The sequence below is a fragment of the Lithobates pipiens genome, unplaced genomic scaffold, assembly GCF_037356315.1.
Source record: "Lithobates pipiens isolate NorthernLeopardFrog02 unplaced genomic scaffold, aLitPip1_a1.2 Scaffold_8, whole genome shotgun sequence".
Lineage (NCBI taxonomy): Eukaryota > Metazoa > Chordata > Amphibia > Anura > Ranidae > Lithobates > Lithobates pipiens.
The window spans coordinates 94,795,336-94,812,098 of record NW_027507903.1 but is presented as its reverse complement, the minus strand read 5'-3'; the positions used below and the strand labels follow the sequence as shown (position 1 = coordinate 94,812,098).

The window sequence follows — 16,763 nt, the reverse complement described above, 5'->3', positions numbered from 1 at the left end:
CCATTACCCAGAAGACGCCGCACAGAGGAGAGAAGAAAGAAGATCTCTGCGGAGGAGGAAGAGGAAGATTAGGATTATGTGCCTAGCAACAGGCATTTCTGGTAAGTAAAAAAAAAATTTTTTTTTTCATTTTTTTTTTTTAGATTTTTTTGTAATTTTTAATATTTTTTTTTTTTTTCAGGGTGGCCCTCCACTTTAAGGTCTTTTTCACTTTTTAATTTTATTCTCTATAATTTATTATATATATTACAGCAGCCACTTTCACCACAGCGCAGAGACATTTTTGTTTTTTGTGTTTTAATTTTTTGATGAAACTCTGAACTCCAGTCTAGATGTTTTATTAAATTAAATTGAATATGATTACCTATACAATGCTGTGATGGTAATATGTTTGTCTTCCTGTCATAACATTTGTGAATAGTGCGTTAAGCTATATGTAACTACATGGACTCATTTGTCATGTTATAAATATGAGAAAAGCAAGGACTCTGACCTACATAAACTATTTTTAGTTTATATAGTATATTTTTGTTCTCTTGTAATATCATCTCCATGAATTTATTGACTATCCACTGTGAATAGAGTTAGGAAAAATTGCATAACATGTCTCATTATTGAGAGGAGCCAGAGGGCACTGCTACCTATTCCAGTACTCTCTCTCTGGGGCCATGTGTCTGTATCAGCTGAGCTTTCTGTTCCAAGTAAAATTATAATGTTTATAGTTGTATATAGGTATATACTTTGTGTATATATATATATACAGTAGCTCACAAAAGTGAGTACACCCCTCCCATTTTTGGAAATATTTTATTATATCTTTTCATGTGACAACACTGATGAAATGACACTTTGCTACAATGTAAAGTAGTGAGTGTACAGCTTGTATAACAGTGTCAATTTGCTGTACCCTCAAAATAAATCAACACACAGCTATTAATGTCTAAACCGCTGACAACAAAAGTGAGTACACCCCTAAGGGAAAATGTCCAAGTTGTGCCCAAAGTGTCAATATTTTGTGTGGCCACCATTGTTTTCCAGTACTGCCTTAACCGTCCTGGGTATGGAGTTCACCAGAGCTTCACAGGTTGCCACTGGAGTCCTCTTCCACTCCTCCATGATGACATCACTGAGCTGGTGAATGTTAGAGACCTTGCGCTCCTCCACCTTCCATTTGAGAATGCCTCACAGATGCTGAATAGGGTTTAGGTCTGGAGACATGCTTGGCCAGTCCATCAACATTACCTTCAGCTTCTTTAGCAAGGCAATGGTCCTCTTGGAGGTGTGTTTGGGGTTATTATCATGTTGGAATACTGCCCTGCGGCCTAGTCTCTGAAGGGAGGGGATCATACACTGCTTCAATATCTCATAGTACATGTTGGCATTCATGGTTCCCTCAATGAACTGTAGCTCCCCAGTGCCGGCAGCACGCATGCAGCCACAGACCATGACACTCCCACCACCTTGCTTGACTGTAGACAAGACACACTTGTCTTTGTACTCCTCACCTGGTTGCCGCCACACACACTTGACACCATCTGAATCTCATGAGACCACAGGACATGGTTCCAGTAATCCATGTCCTTAGTCTGCTTGTCTTCAGAAAACTGCGGGCTTTCTTGCGCTTCCTTCTGGAAAGACAGCCATGCAGATAAATTTGATGCAGTGTGTGGCATATGGTCTGAGCACTGACAGGCTGACCCCCCCCACCCCTTCAACCTCTGGGGTGTAAATAAAACTCAAACATTAAAGTGTTTGTTAAAGTAAATACCAGTATTTTTTTCTACAGTTCCCTCTGATATATAACATTAAGCCCCACAGTGCATGCTATTACTAGAAATATGCGGTATAATAGCTTACTTCAGAGCACCGTTTGGTGCTCAGCTGACTGTATGCTAGTCTCCTCTCTTGATGCCATAGCTGCAGAGGGAGGTGCTGACGTCAGCTGACGTCAGCCAAGAAGAGGAGGGGAGGAGACTGGCAAGCAAGTCACGTTAGTGCCGACCGTATCCTTGAAGTAAGCTATTATACCGCATATTTTTATAAATGACATGCACTGCGAAACCTAATGGTCTATATCAGAGGGAACTATAGAAAAAAAATATATATATTTTTAAGGCAGGAGGGGAGGATCGGGGAGCTGACAGGCAGAGAGGGGGGGGGGGGAAGGAGGACAGAGGGAGACACAGACACAGGAGAGTAGGGCTACAGATGACGGAGGCATGTACTCTGACCACAGTGTCAGGGCTCAGGGTCCTGATATATTGTGGTCAGCGCAGAGAGGGGAGGGTAGAATCTTGCAGGATCAGCCAGGTATTTCAGGTGTTACAGGGGGCCAAATGACACATAACATGCACTGTGCTGTATAACATGCTTTAAGGGAACAGGATTTAAAAACATTTGGGGGGGTTAACAAATATGTTAAGGCTGGGTTCACACGTGTGAGATGCAGGAACCAGCGTGATTCCTGTGTGAGTTTCCACATCGCACCTGAGTTGCCGACGGTTCACACTGACAGCTGAAAACCGCTGTGGGGGTCAATTTAATGTTAGAGACACCCTCAGATCGGTTCACAGATCGCAGTGTGAACTGTGAAATTGTGCAGGAATTGGATCGCATAAGTGTGAACACCCATGTGATCCAATTCCAGTGCGGACCAGAAAAATGGTCCTGTGCAATTCTGTGTGCGAATGCGATGGGATTTCAGCCATACAGTTTGAATGGCTGAATTTGCATTGCACAGACATCGCATGTGATCTGCACAGCAATGCAGTGCGAATCACATGCAATGTCTGTTATCACACCAGTGTTAATCCAGCTCAAAGCATGTGTAATATAACACTATATTCTACTCTCAAAATAAAGATAAACACAGAATGTATATCCGTACAGATGAACAAATGTGTGTATGGACAATGATAAGCTAGATGCTTAACCACTTCAGCTCCGGAAGGTTTACCCCACCTTCATGACCAGGCCATGTTTGCTATACGGCACTGCTTTACTTTAACTGACAATTGTACATGCCCCACTGTAACCAAAAAAAATGTATGTCCTTTTTTTACCACAAGTAGAGCTTTCTTTAGATGGTATTTAATCACCTCTGGGTTTTTTTTTTTTTGCGCTATAAACAAAAATCAACAACAATTTTGAAAAAAACATAATATTTTTTTACTTTCTGCTATAAAACCTTTTCCATAAAAAAAAGTAAAAAATCTTATTTCTTCATCAATTTAGGCCAATGTGTATTCCGCTACATATTTTTGGTAAAAAAAAATCACAATAACCGTATATTGATTGGCTTGTGCAAAAGTTATAGCATCTACAAACTATGGAAAATATTTATGGAATTTTTATTTATTTTTATTTTTTTACTAGTTATGGCGGCAATCAGCAACTGGGAATGCAATATTGCGGCGGACAAATTAGACACCTGACTAACACTTTTTGGGAACCAGTGACACTAATACAGTGATCAGTGCTAAAAATATGCACTGTCACTGTACTAATGACACTGACAGGGAAGGAGTTAACATCTTGGGCAATCAAAGGGTTAAACGTGTGTCTAGATGGAGTTTCAGTGTAGTAGGGAAGGTGCTTTTACTAGTGGAAGGCATGGATCAGTGTTCCTGCTTTACAGGAACACAGGATCCATGCCTTCTGTACTGACAGAACAGGCAATCTGCTTTGTTTACATAGGCAAATCGCCATTCTGCTTGCTTCTACAGGACCCGCTGTTCAGCTCCCGATATGTAGAATCACAGCGGGAGCGAGCCGCCGGTGGTGGCACTCGCGCCCGATACCCAGAAGTGCACAACGAGAGCGTTCTGTAGCAGTAATTGTGCTATAGGGCAGTTGGCAAGTTGGTAGATATGTGAAAAACGCTCAAACGTTAAAATGTATGTGATATAACCCAGTACTCCACTATCAAAATAGAAATAAACATAAAGCAGAGTATATACGTAGATATGGACAATTATAAATAAACAAGTATACCGTAAATAAAAATATATTATTCAATATTGCAAACAAAGATAATAATGATGAATAAAGTAAACACATGTGCAAAATGTCAGAACAAATGGATACATATCCTGGTGAACAGTCCAAAATCAACATGGAAAATCCCAAAGAAAAAGCAGACACACTTCAAAGTGTGAGACAAAGTGCATTCAATGCAGCAGTAATAGAGGGTGCCAGGAAATCACAGCACCCACATGTTTCACTGTAAACAGCGTCTTCAGAGGACAGAGGCATAATGCTGTTTACAGTGAAAAGGTGTCCTTAATGCTGAGAAATACAGGCAGATACTTATCTATCATGCCATATCATCAGGGAGGTGTGTGATTGGCCCCAAATTTATTCTGCAGCAGGACAATGACTCAAAACATATAGCTCATGTCATTAAAGTGATTGTAAAGGAAGAAGTTTTTTTTTTTTATCTTAATCCAATCTATGAATTAAGACAAAAAGCCTTCTATGTGCAGCAGCCCCTCTAATACTTACCTGAGCCCCATCTAGATCCAGCGATTAAGTAGGAGTGTCTTGGCTGCCCGGGACACCCCTCCTCATTGGCTGAGACAGCAGTGCGGTGCCATTGACTTCTGCTGCTGTCAATCAAAGTTGGTCAGCCAATGAGGAGAGAAAGGGCACGGACTGGCCCACGGCTCCATATCTGAATAGACACAGAAAGCTGTGGCTCAGCTTGGGTACCCCCATAGCCAGCTGCTTACTATGGGGGCACTCAACAGGAGGGAGGGGCCAGGAGCACAGAAGAGGGACCTGAGAAAAGGATGAATGGGATTGCTCTGTGCAAACCACTGCATAGGGCAGGTAAGTATTGTTGGAAAAGAAAAACAGCACGGTTGCTAATAAACTGACAATACTGTATGCATTATAACTATCTATTCAGTGCATGTAGTTGTATGTTCCTGCTTCCTGTTTTCATGAAAATACATGTTCTAATATTCCTCCATGACAGTAAAGGTATCTACTGTTTACAGGAAGCTTCCAGCGCATTATTTAATACTCTGATAATAGGTTATGGGCCCAGCGCACTCAGCAGGCACCCAGCAGGCACCCAAGCACTGGAGAGGATACTCTGAGTACACTGAGTACTGTATACAAGATACTGAAAAATGGCAAGTGGTTCAGATGTGAAGTTTGCAATAGCAAAGCTAAACTATATCAATTACCAGCTGTGGAAATTTAAACTAGAAATGTTTCTCAGCAAGGACGACTTGTGGCAAGTGCTAAATACAGACAGACCCACAAACATAGAGACAGAGGACTGGGACAGGAAGGATAGACAGGCAAAAACGACCATAAACTTATTAGTGGAAGATGAACATCTTTTCCACATAAAAACTGAGAAAATGGCCAAAGGTATGTGGACTTCATTACAAAAACTGCATGAGCATTCAAGCCTCAACAGTAAGCTGTTTTTACTAATAAAACTTTATAAGATGAGACTAGAAGGCCAGCAAATGTGTGTCCACTTGAAAGCTAAGCTAGAGATCATAGTGCAGCTGCTTGTCATCATATTGTTGCCCAGCTCCTCTGCAGCTTCCAGAGACACATACTGCTCTTAATAATGCTTTAGAAACCAGACTCGAGCAGGAGCTGACACTGGAATATGTCAAAGGGAAATAATTGATGAATATGACCAAAGGAAAGAAAATATGCACCGTGGTAACAAAGCACTTAAGATGTTCAAAAGCACAAAGCAAAGAATAGAAAGCAGATCCTGTTTTCGATGTAAAAGGAGCGGTCACTTAAAAAAGGACTGTTCTATCTGGAAAGCCAAACAGTAAAAACTAGATCTATCCATAAAAGTAAGAGTCAAAGCAGCCACAAAGGAAACTGCAGACACATCATGGTGTGGCACCTTTAACCACTTTCAGACCGGACCATTTTGCTGGTCAAAGACCAGACCACTTTTTGCGATTCGGTACTGCGTCGCTTTAACTGACAATTGCGCGGTCGTGCGACGTGGCTCCCAAACAAAATTGACGTCCTTTTTTTCCCACAAATAGAGCTTTCTTTTGGTGGTATTTGATCACCCTTGCGGTTTTTATTTTTTGCGCTATAAACAAAAATAGAGCGACAATTTTGAAAAAAACACATTATTTTTTACTTTTTGTTATAATAAATATCCCCCAAAAATATATAAAAAAACATTTTTTTCCCTCAGTTTAGGCCGATGCGTATTCTTCTACATATTTTTGGTAAAAAAAATCGCAATAAGCGATTATTGATTGGTTTGCGCAAAAGTTATAGCGTTTACAAAATAGGGATAGTTTTATAGCATTTTTATTAATAATTTTTTATTATTTTTTTTTACTAGTAATGGCGGCGATCAGCAATTTTTATTGTGACTGCGACATTGTGGGGGACCCATCGGACATTTTTGACACATTTTTGGGACCATTGTAATTTATACAGTAATCACTGCTATATAAATGCAGTGATTCCTGTGTAAATGACACTGGCAGTGAAAGGGTTAACCAGTGGGTGGCAGTGTAGGGGTTAAGTGTTCCTAGGGGTGTGTTACTAACTGTGGGGGGGTTGGGCTTTCATTTAGTGAACACTGATCTCTGCTCCAATCACATGGAGCAGAGATCAGCGTCACTAGTTGCTAGGCAGAATGGAGAAATGCTGTTTACACTGCATTTCTTCCATTCAGCCGCCCCAAGAGACGATCGCGGGGATGCCCGCGGCTATCGAGTCCGCGGGTCCCGCGACGGGACTCACGGGGGTCCCAACCAGCGCGGGAGCGCGCCGCTGGCGGCGTGCTCCCGATGGCAGGGCGTCATTGAAGATTGGACGTACACGTACGCCAATATGCCTGCCCGTGCCATTCTGTCGACGTACATCATCGTGCGCTGGTCGGGAAGTGGTTAAAGTAAACAGAGCGGCAAGCCATGCGGCTGGTGCATAGACTCAGGTGCGACAAGCCACATGACTTGCGATGAGACCTTCTTCACAAACATTGATTACAGTGCAAAAGACAAGGTTTTCCTAGCAAACGGAAAAAGCATCACTTCAGGAGGTAAAGGCCAGGGCTTCCCGAACTGCATTACACCACAAGGTAAGCAGAGTATCCTTGTAAAGAAAGTGCTGTATGTTCCAGAACTAGAAGGCAGCCTTCTATCAGTGAAAAGTCTTGCAAACAACGGTCTCACAGTTAAGTTTCAAGGTGATGAATGCACAATTCACAATAATAGGCAGTGCCTCGCAAAAGGAAAACAAGATGATCACCTATACAGGTCATCACCACAGACCAACAAGCCAATATGGTTTTTAATGACCTACACAGCAAATGTATTCGCTTATGGCACATGCGGCTGGGGCACAGAAATCCAGAAGCTATACAGGACATTATAAAGAGAGTCTTATCAGAAGATTTGACAATAGCGCCTTCCAAAGTGCTCATGAAATGCAAGTGTTGTATTGAAGCAAAAGCCACACATGCTCCCCTTCCACAGGCATCTCAAAGAAAAACTACCCACCCCCTGCAGCTCATACACAATGATATATGCGGTCCAATGAAAACTCCCACATCAGGCGGGAACAGATATCTACTGAGTTTAATTGACGATTATTCCAGGTACACTGCTATTTATCTGATGAAACACAAGAATAAAACATCATAGAAACTTCAAGGGTTTTTTGCCATGTCTAGCAACAAATTCCAATGGAAACCAGGAATAATACACACTGACAATGGGGGAGAATACATAAACAAAAAAGTGGCCTCATACCCAAAGAGACAAGGAATAGTACACCAGACAACCACACCATACACTCCTGAACAAAATTATGTAGCAGAAAGGAAAAATCACACTTTTATAGAAATGGCCAGATGTATGTTGTCAGATGCCAACCTACCTCACAAGTGCTGGGGAGAAGCAGTCATGACTGCAACCTACCTACAGAACAGGCTACCCTGAAGAGCCATTAAAAGTACTCCATTCTTCCTGAGAGGCTTGGTACACAAAGTGACAGGAGCCCTTCACTACCGCCGGGCCATTGGAATGCACGTCACTAGTCACACAGCAGTGTGGGACTGATTCTACAGACCCTCGAGCTGCCTTTCTGCTGTTTTTTTTACATTGGACACATGTAAGTGCAGCTTTTTTTTAAATTCCATTATATTACACTATACCTGCCTTCTCTGGCTCTTTGTGGTGGAGCCAATTTCACAGAGTCTTGTGATGGGAGAAGGAGACAGATGAACACTTGGAGAATATATGATACTGGAGAGTTTTTTTCACATATCCCTGCTTATTTGATCATGACCGTATTTACCCCATGTATGGAGGAGAGAGATAGATGTGGAATTTGATGGAGATTGAGACTAACCTTTGAATCAAGCAGTTTAGCATTTCTGAGATTCATGCTTTTATGGTTACTTGCTGGCCAGGTAAATCTGGTGAGCGCATTCTATATTCACATTGGGTGGAGCACTATTGTTTTGGAGCATTGAAGAACGTATTTACAATGAATGCTTCCGCGTTTGTGCTCCCTACAGACCCCGTATAACTTTTGTCACATTTGTTATAAAAGATAGGACAAAAAAAATAAATAACATAAAAATAAATATGGGTTAGACAACACAGAAAAAAATAAAAAAAATTGTGAAAACGATAAATGAAACCATTTATCTATTGAAGCCAGTCTAAAAGATATTTTTCCTTTGCTGGACTGAGAATGCACCAAAACACCCCAAAAGGTCATAGGTTAGTCACTGGGTGGATATCATGTCTAGGAAAACCAAATACTGAACATCATTAGGGTTCTGGCCTGCAAGCTGCACACATTGGGTCTAAACTGGCCAAATCCCATTCTTGCAGTGTATTCTGTCAAAGTATGTACCTGTGTAGAGACCATCTTTTTATAATTCTATAGAAAAGAACAATAACATAATACCATTATTGGGCTGATTTACTAAAGTAAAGCAGAGACTGCCAGTGTTGCCAACCATCAATATTTTTACTGACAGCCAGTAAAAACAGGCAATTTTCTCCTGCCAGTAAATGCCAGTAAAAAGAAAAAGTTGCCAGTAAAATATATGGCTGTGATGTCGAGACCATCCGAGTCCATGCTAGAGTGTGTTTGGACAGCTCTGGTGGAGGCAGTGTCATGTGATGTCATGATGCGAGGGAGCCAAGCAGAGTGGCCAAAGCTTCGTGTGTGGGTCTGCAGGGCAGGTCAGTGCTTTTTAGACTGGAGTGGACTGAAGGGACCAAGAGTCAACTTCATGGGTGTGTGTGCCTTCCTATTCTAATTTCTTGCCCTCCTGAGTCCTGTCCCTGAACTACTTACTTACTATATTGAAAAAAAAATAAGAAATATGTTTTTTGCCCTAATATCTACCTTAAATCACATTGCTAATTGCATATTGTACTTGTTTGTAGCCGAAATACTAAAATTTACACTTAAAACTGTATTTCTGTAACTTTTGGAAATACCAGTAAAAACTTGGCTGTGCCAGGAAATTTTGGGTGTCGTGTCACTAAATATCAATCTGGTAGGTTGGCAACACTGGAGACTGTTCTCTTGGCAAAATGAATGTTCACTCAGCTTAATAAATTAGGTAAAACCTTGTTCGCTTTGAGCACCCACTCATTTTCTAGGAAAATTAAATGGATGTTTGTTACACATGATTGGATGATTGAAACTTCATATTAGTCATTAATTTAAAGAGGAAGTAAACCCTGATTGTTTTTACTTTCTCTTTGTTTCCCTTCAAAAGTAAATCATAACGGGCTACTATGCATCGCATAGTAGCCCATTATGTGACACATACCTGCAGGAGAAGCCCGCAATGTGCCCGTCTTCCTTGCTAGCAGCGAACGTCCATTCTTCACCCCACTTCCTTCCGGGGCCGCAAACTCTGGTTCTGTGACTGGCTGGAGTCTCGTGACGTCATGTGTGCGGGAGCTGCCAGTCACGCCATGACCCGAGCTAGAAAGGGCACAGCGTGCCCTTTGTAACTCCGGAGCATGCGCAGAAGAAATCACCGTATGGCGATTTGCAAATATCTCCTAGACCATGTAGGTCTAGGAGATATTTCAAGCACCTACAGGTAAGCCTTAATCTAGGCTTACCTGTAGGTTAAAGTGGTCTGTAAGGGTTTACAACCACTTTAAAGAAATAATAATTTTACTAAGTGAACACTATGTACACCCTTAGTAAGTTAACCTCTATAATTGCACATCCTAGATTTTTGCTTCATACTAAATTATTTAAAATGACTTCCAGTTGTTCATGCAAGTCTCAAATAAAATGGTAAGACCACAGGATTTGTATCTCAAGTTTCTTTTCTTATCCTGCCCGAAAGCTGCAGATTTCTTTGTGGGAATGAATACTATGGTAACGTGCCATTTTATAGTGCTGTGTTTTTGTACTTAGTGATACCATTTATATCAGAGCAGATGTAGAAATGGAATCTGTAATCAAAATGTTCTACTGTATGAGTTTCTGGCATCAGAAATGTAACATAAAACAGCACCCTTCATGACCCACAATCATACCAGTCCCTACCATCCCCAATATGCTGCTATCTCTGCTAGTCTTCCATCTATATTTGGACTCATTCATTCACACTACATAATGATAAGTGCCTTGACTGATGAGATGTAATTTACTAGCAAACAGTTCCAAAAATGTCCCATGAGTCTTTGTTCTTATGTCTCATGGCATTTATCTTCTGAGAATATGATAATTAGGTAAACTGTGCCAGAGCAGATCTCTTCACTTGATAACAATATGCTGTTTTTTGCTCTTTCCCCCAAAGCTGTATTTTATATGCATTTAGTTTATGTAAAGATTTGATAATCATCTACCATCATATCAGCAGACCATATTGCTGTTTTTCACAAAACTAGATTTGACGTTGAGAACTTTGTGCACTAGCTTGTCTGAGATGTAAGTCATGTTTTTCTTTGGGGAGACTTTTTATCCTTCTATTCATTTTCAGCCTCTATATTCTCAGCTAAGCAGGCAGGCTTGCAGCTTCCACCCACGAGATCAGCATGTGGTTCTCCTGACTTTCTATGCCTTTTTTTTTTACATTTATCATCTAAAAAGTGTTGGTCTCCCCCATGGAAACCAAATTATCTCTCAAAACTGTATCCCAACATTTTCTAGTGCAGGTTGTGGATTTCGTTGAGAGACAATGTTGTCAAAAGCTGCTTTTTGCATTCAAACTACGCCCTGCACAAAGGCACTTGTTACAGAATACAGAATACTTTAATAATCCCAAAGGAAAATGAGGAAATTGTTGACAGGTTTGGACATGAAACACGGCAGAAGCACCTGCTTCACCTGCAATGACAATGCATCTCAATGGGGGAAATTTACTAAAACTGGTGCACACTGGATCTGGTGCAACTGTGCATCGTAACCAATCAGCTTCCAGGTTTTATTGCCAAAGCTTAAAGAGGAGTTCCACCCAAAAGTGGAACTTCCACTTTAAGCACTCCTCACCCCCTGACATGCCACATTTGGCATGTCATTTTTTTTGGGGTGGAGTGGGTACTTAGTTTAGAGTGGGACTTCCTGTCCCACTTCCTTCTTCCTGCTCTTGGCTGCCTAGGTGACTCCTCCTCTCCCCCTAGGCAGCCCCTCCCTGCCAACAATCTTCTGGGAAACGTGACAGGTCCCAGAAGATTGCCTGGTACACTAGCAGAGTGCAACACAACTCGATCTTGTGCAGTGTGCGCCCGGCCCTGAAACCGTCACGGCCGGGTGCCCACAGTGGCTATGACACCACTGGCGGAGAGGAGGAGGAGAGGAGCGAGGCTCCGGGTGGCTGAATCGCTGGATTGTGGGACAGGTGAGTGTCTGTTTATTAAAAGTCAGCAGCTACACTTTTTGTAGCTGCTGACTTTTAATAAACTAAAAAATTTGTGAAACTCCGCTTTAATTGAGCAAGCTGAAATTAGAAGCTGATTGGTTACTATGCGCAGTTGCACAAGATTCTGTGTGCACCAGTTTTAGTAAATCTCCCCCAGTAGGACATGTTGCATCCAAAGAAAAGCAAAGCTGCTAAAACACAGCCTCATCATTTTCATAATTGCACCATTGAAGTAAATGAGAATTTGCTGACCAGCATTTAGCGTACTGCACTCCTGTGACTCATTTTCCAGGGTCAGGGAAGATCGCGACCATATGATCGGGATCCACCCACATGCCTGGACTGGCATCCAGCTCAGCCTCTCAGCGATGAGAAGTGAAATGTGAGAAGTAAAATCTCAGCCGGTCGCTCCCACTCCCTCCACAGCCCAGCGCTTTAGTGAGCGTGTGTGGGGGGAGAGGCAAAGCAGAGAGCCGGTGACTGACAGTCACCGGCTCTCTGCTCAGGGAGCTCTGAGAACCGAATGATTGGTGGTGTTTGATCGCTCGGGTCTCAGTGTTAGAGGCGGCAGGGGACAGATGCAGCATCGGACCGATGCTGCATCCACCTAGGTAAGTATGAGTCTTCAAAATAAAACCAAACCCCATACTTCTCTTTTAAGCTTTGGCAATAAAACCTGGAAGCTGTTTTCTATGTAGAAGTGAGCACTCCCCAGCTTTATTAGCAAAGGCCATTTTCTAATTTTAGATTTTATAACTCATACTCACAGATGTTCCAATTTCTGAAAATGTTATTCAGGAAAGGATCACAGCATAGTTCAATGGACCTGAACATTGATATGTAGGTCTAATATTATGATCATCTTCACTCTCAGCTCTTTCACATAGTATGAATGATGAAACCTAATAAATCCTAATAGAAAGCTGTGTCATGCGATCATCTCATTATCATGATCATCATCATAAAAATAGCAAATTAGATGATGCACATTGAAAATCAAAAATTGCTTAAGTCATTATTAGTTAAACTACCCATGATTTTTTTTTTAATTTATATACACTTTTGCAGTTTGTATTTGGTTTACTTGCTTTTATGATAGCCACCAACCTACCACGTGAATTCATGAAACATTTTTGCATGTGTCACACTTCTCATCAAAATACTGTAAAATGGACCATTTTAGCTTAGAATTGTGAATTTTGAATTAAACGACTCTCTTTTTATTTGCCCTATTCTAGAATTCAGAAGGAGACTCACAGACGTTAACAGAAGTGGACCTTTTCATATCGACACAGAGGATCAAGGTTTTAAATGCTGATACACAGGTATGTTGCAAGTGGATCTTACTTTGTTTTATGTCTTTATATCTAAATTCCTTTAAAATTAGCAAAAGATTCTAGTTTGTGCTGTCATCAATGTATCTACACAACACGTATACCATATTTACATGTCAATTTAAGTAGCTTTTATTTTACTCATTGGGAAAAGGAAAGTGTCCAGCTTTATTGTAAAAAACTAAACTAAAAAACTAAAAAAACTAAACCCTTGCCAAGGAATATATACATCAGTAGCAAAGCCTGTTTCTATATGAGAACACTATATTTTACTAGGTGAACATGGGGGAACATGGCTACACTGTGTACAAATTGGCCTCTGCAGTGCTAACTACTAATCTTCATGATAATGAACTAAAGGCCCGTACACACGATCAGAAAATTGTACGAAAAATGCTGAATTCTAATCGATCATACGATAATCTGATCATTAGTACAGAGCTTTTAAGAGCCAATCACGACAGTTCATCTGATATTATCCGATGGGTCAAGCACAAACATTTTTCTCGTATGATCTGGTATAATTTTTGTTTAATCAGTACAGTTGTTATTGGAAAATACAATACAAATACACTACAACACATCACATCATTTCTACATTTTTATTCTGTTATACGAGAATTTTTCGTCACTTTAGTAAACTCTTTATTTTCGATATGAGATCAGCATGCAACTAAAAAAAGGAATATCATTTGTCCGATAATCTCATCATGTTTACTAGGCATTACAGAATGATTGCTCCCACCTCTGAAAACTCTACATGCCATCTTTTCTAAGCCTTTTGTGTTGTTCTTCACAAGAAAAGATTAAATTACAGTAGGTGCAATTATTTTGCAGGAGTTCATGTTTTCTGTTGGTAAAGTAGCAAGGACACTGTGGCTCCCGCCCTTTGATATGGCAAATTTGGCAGTCCTCTAAAAATGGTATCATAGTACATTTATTTGTGGTAGTAAATGCCATGGGGTTGATTTACTAAAACTGATTTGCACAGAAACCAATTAGCTTCTAGGTTTTTTGTCAAAGTTTAACTACCTCAGCTCTGGAAGGTTTCATCCCCTTCATGACCAGGGCATTTTTTTGTTATTCAGCACTGTGCTACTTTAACTTACAATTGCAGGGTCATGCAATGTAGGCAAATTAAATGTTTATCTTTTTTTTCACACAAATAGAGCTTTCTTTATGTGGCATTTCATCACTGCTGTTTTATTTTTTTTGCAATATAAATGAAATATTTTTTTGATAAGTAGACTGTCTGAGGCATGTAGTAAAAGGCATGGCGAGTTTGTTCAAGTATTCATTTTTGGGACTTTTTTGTTTAAATTGAAGACATTCAATTTTTTTTTTTTTTTTACAATTATTTCTTACTTTCTGTCACCAGTGCAGTACAGCATCATCATATGACTGGTGTGGTGGTGATCAGGGACATTGACTGGAGAAAGTATGTTAAAAAAAACATTGACAAGTATGTAAAAAAAAATCCAAATAATTTTTAATTTTAATAGTTTTTTTCCAATTTCTTTCTTTTTTTTTTACATACTTTCATCAGAATAGTTCAGTGTCACCATGGTCAACACTCTCTGAGAGAAAGGGGGTGATCAGGGATTTTTTTTTAACATTTTGATTGGTGATACAATTACCAGTAATGCTTTGAACGGTAATGAATGAGTTTGATAGTTACATAGCAGACGAGGTTGAAAAAAGACACAAGTGAATCAAGTCCAACCTGCGTGTGTGATTTTATGTCAGTATTACATTGTATATCCCTGTATGCTGTGGTCATTCAGATGCCTATCTAATAGTTTTTTTAAATACATTCATCACAGATGTGATTACTAGTGATCTGTGATTGACTACAGCTAATCACATGGTACAAGGTGCTGTGGTTGGCCCAGGTACCATGTGATGGTTGTGGGCCAATCACGGCTCACTATTATAGGAAGAATAGGAATGAATCTCATTCATAACAGCTTTGCTGACATTGTGATCCTCGAGCCCCTCAAAGTGGCCTTGTACCGTGACAATCTGCTGTGTCTGGTTGATACAGCAGTCGTGCATGCGGGGGGTGTGGTTGGACGTGCTGTGCACCCTGGTGGGCACAATGATGGATATGTATATACAGTATACTTTACATGTATATGTACTGTGGCGGGTCAGCAAGTGGTTAATTCAAGAAGCTGATTGGCAACCATACACAGCTGCACCAGGTTTTGCACTCTCTAGTTTTAGTAAATCAACCTCCTTGTCTTACCTGCAGATGACACAAAAACAATGATTTCAGAAAAAAAGAGGAGATCAGAAGAGCTCACTCTAGTTTGTCTTAATGATGCTAGTCAGTGCATAGTTGTTTCAGATTGAGCATATTTGCACGTAACCCACATTACTAAATTTGACTCAGTGGAAATATACTTCTGTTCTTCTCTTCTGTGTTTTGTATAGCCTGACATTATGACAAGGGTCAATTATTATCACAAAGTGTGAACCTAATTGTACCCCTTCAATTTTCGCTAACAGCGCTTTGTTGTCATTAATTTCATTTTCTTCTGCTGCAAGCATAGTGTAGGAGATAGTTTGTCAGCAGGCAGGGCAGAGAGCTGCATTTTAGTACATCGATCTATGTGCCATGACAGATCCAGAAATATGGCTCCTTATGCAGCTGACATTCTTCATTGAACTGAACTATGGGGATGCTTGGCAGAATTATTCATTGTTCTGTCACAGCATACATGAATAAGAAAAGTGAAAGCATGGAGATATACTATTATACATTTTTACTGCCATAAAATATTACCTAGAACAGATCTACCACTTTAATGACACATTTTCTTGACCTGCGACTCAATATACACCAAATGAGTGATATAGTAAACAAAAGGGAAAAAGCCTTCATATTAACAGCCTTTTCACCTGGGCAGCATCCGTTCTGGTCAGCCGGAGATCTATAAACAGATCCTCTGCTGAATCAGAGCGGAACGAAATGAAGGTCACTTTTAGGACATCCCTGTCCATTCTGGGTTTCCTCTAGCCTGAAACAGACCTACGCTAGGTCTACGTGCAGAATGATGTAGGCAGGTGAACACTTGTTTTTCAGACTAAGATGGACTTGGAGGTAATCAGATGTAAAGGACATCTGTATACATTTGCCTGTTCTTAGACTAACATTGAGCTTTTTTCAGATCACCTGAACAATTGACAGAGGGTTTTGAATGGAACAGCTGTGTGAGAGGGGCCTAAAAGACCAATCTATTCAAAACTGATATTTAAGCTTTGAGTAGATGCTGGCAGGCTAATTATGAACCAGCTTCTTATAGATTTTTGAGATTTTCATAGTCAAAATTCAATACCGGAGTTTCAACCTTCACCTACCTGCTGCTGGAATTACAGTGATTTATCAGTGCCCCCAATTGATCATTTATTCATTATTATTTATTAATTTATTAACTTTTTTTAGTTTACAGAATGCAGTGTTTGCAATGAGATGTACATTTAGGAACGAAAGCAATCTACTAAGCTGGCCAGAACCAGCTCTTGAGGGATTCTATTCCACATTTTACCTTACTGGTGACACCACA

At 40.4% G+C, this 16,763-nt stretch overlaps 1 protein-coding gene across 2 annotated transcripts in view; it reads left to right on the top strand.

Moving 5' to 3' along the window:
* The window catches only part of APBA2 (amyloid beta precursor protein binding family A member 2), a 655,935-nt gene that overhangs the window by 463,560 nt on the left and 175,612 nt on the right, over positions 1–16,763 (top strand). For both annotated transcript variants that reach the window (XM_077472278.1, XM_077472277.1), the window contains one exon: positions 13,099–13,185. In XM_077472278.1, the coding sequence (XP_077328404.1) occupies positions 13,099–13,185 (87 nt within the window). The remainder of the gene's footprint in view (positions 1–13,098; positions 13,186–16,763) is intronic.